At 43.5% G+C, this 9,575-nt stretch overlaps 1 protein-coding gene across 1 annotated transcript; it reads right to left on the bottom strand.

Moving 5' to 3' along the window:
* Positions 1 to 416: 416 nt before the first annotated feature.
* LOC135555069 (dual specificity protein phosphatase 3-like) lies at positions 417 to 7,237 on the bottom strand. The gene is made up of 3 exons (XM_064987440.1): positions 7,116 to 7,237; positions 1,151 to 1,383; positions 417 to 625 (listed from the first exon to the last, which is right to left on the bottom strand). Exons 1-3 carry the CDS (start codon positions 7,235 to 7,237, stop codon positions 417 to 419), a joined length of 564 nt encoding a protein of 187 aa, XP_064843512.1.
* Positions 7,238 to 9,575: the final 2,338 nt, after the last annotated feature.

Here is a 9,575-nt window from a genome sequence, read left to right as displayed (position 1 = left end):
CTTGACGAGTAGATGCAAGCTCCACAGCACAGAGGCTAGAAAAGACTGGCAGTGTGAAGGAAGGAAGGAATTGGATGGAGAGACAGAGGGGGAGTTGTAGGGATTGTTCCTGAGTGTGAGGGTTCCTCCCTGATTCAGAGGGGTTGGGTTAAATGCGGAATACACATTTCAGTTGAATGCATTCAGTTTTACAACTGACTAAGTATTCCCTTTCACTTGAATACAGTGTCTTTCTGAATTTAAATCAAAGGACAAGCCATGCTTGAGCCAGCCTACAAGTCAAGGATGGCAGTCAGTGAATGGCGTATCTGTGTACATTTACAGGTACATACTTTCCAGGTGTCCTGAATACCTACACTCTTTCACGTGTCTGTTTATCTGTACATACTTGTACGAGTACAGGGGAAAGAAAACCGTCATTGGTTCCAGAACTTTCCTTCGGCCGCCATAGTTTCGTTGAGGCGACACAGCTGGCGCAGGAAGCCATCGTTAGGGCCGATCTCTCTCTTCTGTCGTACCATGGACAGGGCGGACTGAATGTCCATCCTGTGGCGCAGCATCAGGTAGGCGATGACCAGTGTTGGGGAGCGGCTGTAGCCCTCTCTGCAGTGAACGTACACTTTACCTGAGGGACATGGAGAAGGGTTTTAGGTCAGAGAGAACGGGACACAATATTGCAACAAATAAGGATAAAATATTACATAAAATACTGGGATAAAATGTTGCGTCAATGTATTTCCTTTAATATTTCTAAATTGAGACAATTCTGCATTTGAATTCAACTCAAATTTCCAGTTTCTACATGCACGATGCCAAAAATCTATTAAAATAGAATTGATTCTTCTGAAGTCAACTCTGCATCCATCCCTGGTGTGACTGTGTTGAAACTGAGTCATCCCATTTGACCACAGAAGACCATTTTCATAATCTTAGCGCGATGAGGTCATGTACTGTCATTTATTATATTCCACTGATCTCATGCAGAGGCTCACACCAAAACAATTAACTGTTACCTTACTCTTCCCACATTTGTTTTGCCTTAAAAGAAAAAGAGGTGGCTAACTATTGCTCTAAGTGTTTTGCTCCGTCGGCCTGCACCTCTCTAACTCAGGTGTTCATTTTCCCTTGTCTCAGAAAGGTTTTATCTTACCCTTCCCATCATTGTGTGCCAAGGCCTTCTCAATGAAGTTCGCCCCCTCCTCGAAGTAGATGCTGAGGTCAAAGTGGTCTGTGTCACTGGCGCCCATGCCGTGGTATGTGATGCCTGTGCCAGCGTAGAACTCTGCGTTGGTGTTAACGTGCATGAAGGAGTTGCCTTCCGCTGCATTCAGAATGTGGGTGATGCCTAGCTTCTTCAGACGCATCGTGTTCATGGCCACAATACTAAAAAACAAAGTGCTGTAGGTGTCATAACCATTACAAACCTAGAGTGGTACTATATATATATACAGGCATATACAATGCCTTCACTTATTTCACATTTTGTTGTTACATCCTGAATTCAAAATGGTTTAAATATTTTTTTAACCCATCTATACAGAATACCCCATAATGACAAAGTGAAAACATGATTCTAAATGTTTGCTAATTTATTTGAAATGAAATACAGAAATATCTAATTTACATAAGTATGCACTCCCCTGAGTCAACACTTTATAGATCACCCTTGGCAACCATTACAGCTGTGAGTCTTTCTGGATAAGTCTCTAAGAACTTTCCACACCTGGATTGTGCAACATTTGCCCATTTTATTATTTTTGTAATTCTTCAAACTCTGACAAATTGGTTGATGATCATTGCTAGACAACCATTTTCAGGTCTTACCATAGATTTTCAAGTAGATTTAAGTCAAAATTCAACTCGCCCACTCGGGAACATCCACTGTCTTCAGTCCAGTGAAGATTTGGCCTTGTGTTTTATGTTGTTGTCCTGCTGAAATGTGAATTAATATCCCAGTGTCTGGTGGAAAGCAGACTGAACCCGCTTTTCCTTCCAGTGACTGGGTGTATTAATACACCATCCAAAGTGTAATTAATAACTTCACCATGCTCAAGGGAATATTACACAATGTTCTTTTTTAATTTACCCATCCTCCATCAACCTTCTTTGCAAGGCATTGGAAAATCTCCCTGGTCTTTTTGGTTGAATCTGTGTTTGAAATTCACTGCCCCGACTGAGATACATTACAGATAATTGTGTGTGGGTTACAGAGATGAAGTACTACTTCAAAAATGATGCTAAACACTATATTATTGCACACAGAGTGAGTCTATACAATTTATGTTATGACTTATTTCAGCTTTTCAGTTTTTTATTAAATTGTATCTTTAAAAAAAAAAAACATAATTCCTCTTTGATGTTATGGGTTATTGTGTGAATTATAGTGACCAAAAATCTAAATTGAATCTATTTTTAAAAATCACACAAAATAACATAAAATATCTAAATGTCAGGGTAAGGAATACTTTCTTAAGGCATTGTATATGTGTAGTGGTATAAAGTTGTACAGGGGTGTGTTATTTAGCTGTGCCATTACCAGTGTCCATTTTAGCATGTAAATCTTGGTGGGGCAAACTTAAAAAAATAAGAATTTTGGTGCATGCCAGAAAAGGTGGCAAAAGGTACCCTCAAACCCTCAAAGGCCTTCATAAAGCCCAAGAGAAAATATTTATTTTCAGCAACATGGAGTGAATCCGTAACCGCCGCTACACCTGGCTATCAGCGGAGCCTTGTCTGGCAGCAAAACAGTTAATTCAGCCACATTTACTGCCTTTAAAAAAACATAGCTAATATGGCTAACATACTTAGAGAAATGTGGTGTCTACAGACAATTGAGATGTACAAATTATGGCATAAGGGGACGGCAAGCAGATAAGAGGCAGTCTGTAATTTTGATTAAGACATTAATGAGCGAGCTAGGACGGATGTTGTTAATAACTATTTGTTCAGCACTTTTGAAATGTACAGCGACAGAATTCAGAACATTGGCCGTTCTTACAGTATTCTCCTTGTACACCAAGTCAGAACCGTAGGACAAATAAAGGGGGCATATAAGCAGACAATGAAAGCTCTTACAATATTTGATGATTACATTTCTCTAGAACAGGCTATAGGCTTCATGTGCACAACCAACAGCTAACACCTTACTACACAACATACATTTAGCATTACTTTCTTAGCTACAGTATACATATACAGTATACATATCTCCCTGGCATATTACATAATTTATGCAGCAGCACACGACCATTTTGGATCACGTTGTTGTGCTGGGCTCACTTGAAGAGGAAGGTGGCGCAATGGTCTTTCATGGGAACATTTTGTCATCAAACTTTGTTATCAAAATCTGTCATTCTCTGGATTTATGGTGCTTTCAATACAACTGGAAACCGGGAACAACTGAGTGGGGGGGGGGGGACAAGGTCAGATCATAATGTCATTGATCTTCAGGTCAGAGCTCTAAAATGAGGCCATTGTTCCCGACATGGAATTCCGAGTTGGATGACTGTTCAAAACGTATTTTCCCAGTCTGAGTTTTTTTTTCCCCAGAGTTCCCAGTTGTCTTGAACTCACTGAAGCCTGTGATTTCCAAGTTCCAAGTTTCCAGCTGTTTTGAACAAGACAAAAGTCATGCTGGATTGACAGCATGGCCAATGTTGAATGTTTATATTTTTAAGCTTGGAAAAGAGACCCTTAAACCCAGACTTGGACCACACACCCACTCCACTGAATAACAGGCTAGTTATTGCTCAGCAGGCTAGTTTGCAGTTAGCCACTGATTCCTTCCAAACCACTCATTGTTGAATTTGCAATTTCTAAACTCAGCAAAAAAAAGAAACGTCCTCTCACTGTCAACTGCATTTATTTTCAGCAAACTTAACAAGTTTAAATATTTGTATGAACATAAGATTCGACAACTGAGACATAAACTGAACAAGTTCCACAGACCTGTGACCAACAGAAATGGAATAATGTGTCCCTGAACAAAGGGAGATCAAAATCAAAAGTAACAATCACTACTGATGTGGCCACCAGCTGCATTAAGTACTGCAGTGCATCTCCTCCTCATGGACTGCACTAGATTGCCAGTTCTTGCTGTGAGATGTTACCCGCTCTTACACCAAGACACCTGCAAGTTCCCGGACATTTCAGGGGGGAATGGCCCTAGCCCTCACCCTTCGATCCAACAGTTCCAAGATGTGCTCAATAGAATTGAATTCCGGGCTCTTCGCTGGCCATGGCAAACACTGGCAAACACTGACATTCCTGAAATCACGCACAGAATGAGCCGTATGGCTGGTGTCATGCTGGAGGGTCATGTCAGGAGGAGCCTGCAGGAAGGGTACCACATGAAGGTGGAGGATGTCTGCCCTATTAACGCACAGCGTTGAGACGGCCTGCAATGACAACAAGCTCAGTCCGATGATGCTGTGACACAACGCCCCAGACCATGACGGACCCTCCACCTCCAAATCGATCCTGCTCCAGAGTACAGGCCTCGGTGTAACGCTCATTCCTTCAACGATAAACGCGAATCCGATCATCACCCCTGGTGAGACAAAACCGCGACTCGTCAGTGAAGAGCACTTTTATCCAGGCGACGTTGTTGCCGGTGATAACGCTAATAACGTTTCAGTCAGGGACATCACTCGCTTTGAGACCTTGAACTAGTTGTTCCCCTTGCTCTGCAAGGGCAGCAGCTTTTATGGAGCAATGGGTATTGATGCTTCAATCGTGGCTGTTGTTGATGTGTGCAGAGGGTCCCTGGTTCGAGCCCAGGTAGGGGTGAGGTGAGGGACGGAAGCTATACTGTTACATACAGTGGGGCAAAAAAGAATTTAGTCAGCCACCAATTATGCAAGTTCTCCCACTTAAAAAAGATGAGAGGCCTGTAATTTTCATCATAGGTACATTTCAACTATGACAGACAAAATGAGAAAAAAAATCCAGAAAATCACATTGTAGGATTTTTAATTAATTAATTTGCAAATTATGGTGGAAAATAAGTATTTGGTCACCTACAAACAAGCAAGATTTCTGGCTCTCACAGACCTATAACTTGTCCTCCACTCGTTATCTATATTAATGGCACCTGTTTGAACTTGTTATCAGTATAAAAGACACCTGTCCACAACCTCAAGCAGTCACACTCCAAACTGCACTATGGCCAAGACCAAAGAGCTGTCAAGGACACCAGAAACAAAATTGTAGACCTGCACCAGGCTGGGAAGACTGAATCTGCAATAGTTAAGCAGCTTGGTTTGAAGAAATCAACTGTGGGAGCAATTATTAGGAAATGGAAGACATACAAGACCACTGATAATCTCCCTCGATCTGGGGCTCCACGCAAGATCTCACCCAGTGGGGTCAAAATGATCACAAGAACGGTGAGCAAAAATCCCAGAACCACACAGGGGGACCTAATGAATGACCTGCAGAGAGCTGGGACCACAGTAACAGAGGACAAAGAATGCTGACAAAGAACACCATACCTACTGTGAAGCATGGGGGTGGAAACATCATGCTTTGGGGCTGTTTTTCTGCAAAGGGACCAGAACGACTGATCCGTGTAAAGGAAAGAATGAATGAAGAAGAATGAAACCCATGTATCGTGAGATTTTGAGTTTTCCATCAGCAAGGGCATTGAAGATTAAACGTGGCTGGGTCTTTCAGCATGACAATGATCCCATACACACCGCCCGGGCAACAAAGGAGTGGCTTCGTAAGAAGCATTTCAAGGTCCTGGTCCCAGATCTCAACCCCATAGAAAATCTTTGGAGGGAGTAGAAAGTCTGTGTTGCCCAGCAACAGCCCCAAAACATCACTGCTCTAGAGGAGATCTGCATGGAGGAATGGGCCAAAATACCAGCAACATTGTGTGAAAACCTTGTGAAGACTTACAGAAAACGTTTGGCCATGTATCGTGAGATTTTGAGTGAAACCTCCTTCCATCAGCACTGGCATTGCAGATGAGACGTGGCTGGGTCTTTCAGCATGACAATGATCCCAAACACACCGCCCGGGCAACGAAGGAGTGGCTTCGTAAGAAGCATTTCAAGGTCCTGGAGTGGCCAGGCCAGTCTCCAGATCTCAACCCCATACAAAATCTGCTCTAGAGGAGATCTGCATGGAGGAATGGGCCAAAATACCAGCAACAGTGTGTGAAAACCTCATGAAGACTTACAGAAAACGTTTGACCTCTGTCATTGCCAACAAAGGGTATATAACAAAGTATTGAGATAAACTTTTGTTATTGACCAAATACTTATTTTCCACCATAATTTGCAAATAAATTCATTAAAAATCCTACAATGTGATTTTCTGGATTTGTTTTCTCTGGATTTTGTCTGTCATAGTTGAAGTGTACCTATGATGAAAATTACAGGCCTCTCTCATCTTTTTATTAAGTGGGAGAACTTACACAATTGGTGGCTGACTAAATACTTTTACAAAACATTAGGAACACCTTTCTAATATTGAGTTGCTCCAGCTTTTGCCCTCAGAACATTGTCAATTCGTTGGGGCAAGGTGTCAAAAGTGTTCCACAGGAATGCTGACCCATGTTTACTCCAATGCCTCCCACTGTGGTGTCAAGTTGGCTATACAGTATGTCATTTGGGTGGTGGACCATTCTTGATACACACGGGAAACTGTCAAGCGTGAAAAACCCAGCAGCGTTGCAGTTCTTGATACACAAACTGCTGCGCCTGGCACCTACTACCATTACCCGTTCAAAAGTAACTCAATCTTTTGTCTTGCCCATTCACCCTCTGAATGGAACATATACACAATCAATGTCTCAATTGTCTCGAGGTTTAAAAATCATTATTTTTGGATTTAACAAGTGACATCAATAAGGGATCATAGCCTTCATCTGGATTAACCTGGTCAGTCTATGTCATGGAAAGAGCAGGTGTTCCTAATGTTTTGTACAATCAGTGTATATGACTGAGGCCAGTAGACTATACTCCATTTTAATATCATAATACTGCTACCTCATATTTAGCTTCAGATAAGTGTGCCAAGACCAAAGTTGATCAAATAGCCTTATACCTGTCTATAAAGTTTAGAATGAACATTTCATTGACACATTAACTCAAGCAAATGAAACTCACGCATTTCCAACATATATCCTGGGGAACACCTCGTCGACATGGTGTGTTGGCATGCTGTAGTAACCGTCAACGTTGGCACACAGATCATTGAGCTGCTGCACTGACACTTCATAGTCTGACATGTCAACTCGCAGTGACACGGTAGACTGCTTGGTTGCGCTCTGATTTTGCTTCATCCCCTTCTTGACAAGAGCAGAGCTGTTAAATATGTTGAGCAGGTGTCGGTTTACAGAGCGACCAGGAGAGGAGTCAGGTTTTCACCCGGCTGTTGCATTGCTCTCACGGAGAGAGTGTGTTTTGAAAGTCTGCTTGCGCATGTCTCTTTCTTTCTTTCTTTTCTTTCTTTTCTTTCTTTCTTTCTTTCTTTCTTTCTTTCTTTCTTACTGCTCAAAAAAATAAAGTGAACACTAAAATAACACATCCTAGATCTGAATGAATGAAATATTCTTATTAAATACTTTTTTCTTACACATAGTTGAATGTGCTGAAAACAAAATCACACAAAAATGATCAATGGAAATCAAATTGTCAACCCATGAAGGTCTGGATTTGGAGTCCCACTCAAAATTAAAGTGGAAAACCACACTACAGGCAGATCCAACTTTGATGTAATGTCCTTAAAACAAGTCAAAATGAGGCTCAGTAGTGTGTGTGGCCTCCACGTGCCTGTATGACCTCCCTACATCGCCTGGGCATGCTCCTGATGAGGTGGAGGATGGTCTCCTGAGGGATCTCTTCCCAGACCTGTATTAAAGCATCCACCAACTCCTGGACAGTCTGTGGTGCAACGTGGCGTGGAGCGAGACATGATGTCCCAGATGTGCTCTATTGAATTCAGGTCTGGGGAACGGGCGGGCCAGTCCATAGCATCAATGCCTTCCTCTTGCAGGAACTGCTGACACACTCCAGTCACATGAGGTCTAGCATTGTCTTGCATTAGGAGGAACCCAAGGCCAACCGCACCAGCATATGGTGCAAGGGGTCTGAGGATCTCATCTCGGTACCTAATGGCAGTCAGGCTATCTCTGGCGAGTACATGGAGGGCTGTGCGGCCCCCCAAAGAAATGCCACCCCACAGCATGACTGACCCACCGCCAAACCACCGCCATGCTGGAGGATGTTACAGGCAGCAGAATGTTCTCCACGGCGTCTCCAGACTCTGTCACGTCTGTCACATGCTCAGTGTGAATCTGCTTTCATCTGTGAAGGGCACAGGGCACCAGTGGTGAATATGCCAATCTTGGTGTTCTCTGGCAAATGCCAAACGTCCTGCACGGTGTTGGGCTGTAAGCACAACCCCTACCTGTGGACGTCGGGCCCTCATACCACCCTCATGGAGTCTGTTTCTGACCGTTTGAGCAGACACATGCACATTTGTGGCCTGTTGGAGGTACTTTTGCAGGGCTCTGGCAGTGCTCCTCCTGCTCCACCTTGCACAAAGGCAGAGGTAGCGGTCCTGCTGCTGGGTTGTTGCCCTCCTACGGCCTCCTCCACATCTCCTGATGTACTGGCCTGTTTCCTGGTAGCGCCTCCATGCTCTGGACACTACGCTGACAGACACAGCAAACCTTCTTGCCACAGCTCGCATTGATGTGCCATCCTGGATGAGCTGCCCTACCTGAGCCACTTGTGTGGGTTGTAGACTCCGTCTCAAGCTACCACTAGAGTGAAAGCCTCGCCAGCATTCAAAAGTGACCAAAACATCAGCCAGGAAGCATAGGAACTGAGAAGTGGTCTGTGGTCACCACCTGCAGGGAACCACTCCTTTATTGGGGGTGTCTTGCTAATTGCCTATAATTTCCACCTGTTGTCTATTCCATTTGCACAACAGCATGTGAAATGTATTGTCAAACAGTGTTGCTTCCTAAGTGGACAGTTTGATTTCACAGAAGTGTGATTGACTTGGAGTTACATTGTGTTGAGCAGTATATATATATACATACATACATATACATATATACATATGCAGTACCTACAGTATGTTACCGTACAGTAATAACAATGTAATTGTGTACATTTACATTACATTTACATACATTTACATTTAAGTCATTTGGCAGACGCTCTTATCCAGAGCGACTTACAAATTGGTGAATTCACCTTATGACATCCAGTGGAACAGCCACTTTACAATAGTGCATCTAAATCATTTAAGGGGGGGTGAGAAGGATTACTTTATCCTATCCTAGGTATTCCTTAAAGAGGTGGGGTTTCAGGTGTCTCCGGAAGGTGGTGATTGACTCCGCTGTCCTGGCGTCGTGAGGGAGTTTGTTCCACCATTGGGGGGCCAGAGCAGCGAACAGTTTTGACTGGGCTGAGCGGGAACTGTACTTCCTCAGTGGTAGGGAGGCGAGCAGGCCAGAGGTGGATGAACGCAGTGCCCTTGTTTGGGTGTAGGGCCTGATCAGAGCCTGGAGGTACTGCAGTGCCGTTCCCCTCACAGCTCCGTAGGCAAGCACC

This window comes from Oncorhynchus masou, chromosome 15, assembly GCF_036934945.1.
Source record: "Oncorhynchus masou masou isolate Uvic2021 chromosome 15, UVic_Omas_1.1, whole genome shotgun sequence".
In the NCBI taxonomy this organism is placed as follows: Eukaryota; Metazoa; Chordata; class Actinopteri; order Salmoniformes; family Salmonidae; genus Oncorhynchus; species Oncorhynchus masou.
This window is presented reverse-complemented; position numbering and strand designations above follow the sequence as displayed.

What these genes read in the sequence shown, in the direction of transcription:
- LOC135555069 (XM_064987440.1), bottom strand. Translation starts at nt 7,237, where the DNA reads ATGTCAGACTATGAAGTGTCAGTGCAGCAGCTCAATGATCTGTGTGCC. An exon ending in AGGATATATGTTGGAAATGC is followed by an intron (nt 1,384 to 7,115) that starts GTGAGTTTCATT and finishes TTTGTTTTTTAG; the next exon opens with TATTGTGGCCATGAACACGA. An exon ending in GGCACACAATGATGGGAAGG is followed by an intron (nt 626 to 1,150) that starts GTAAGATAAAAC and finishes CATGTCCCTCAG; the next exon opens with GTAAAGTGTACGTTCACTGC.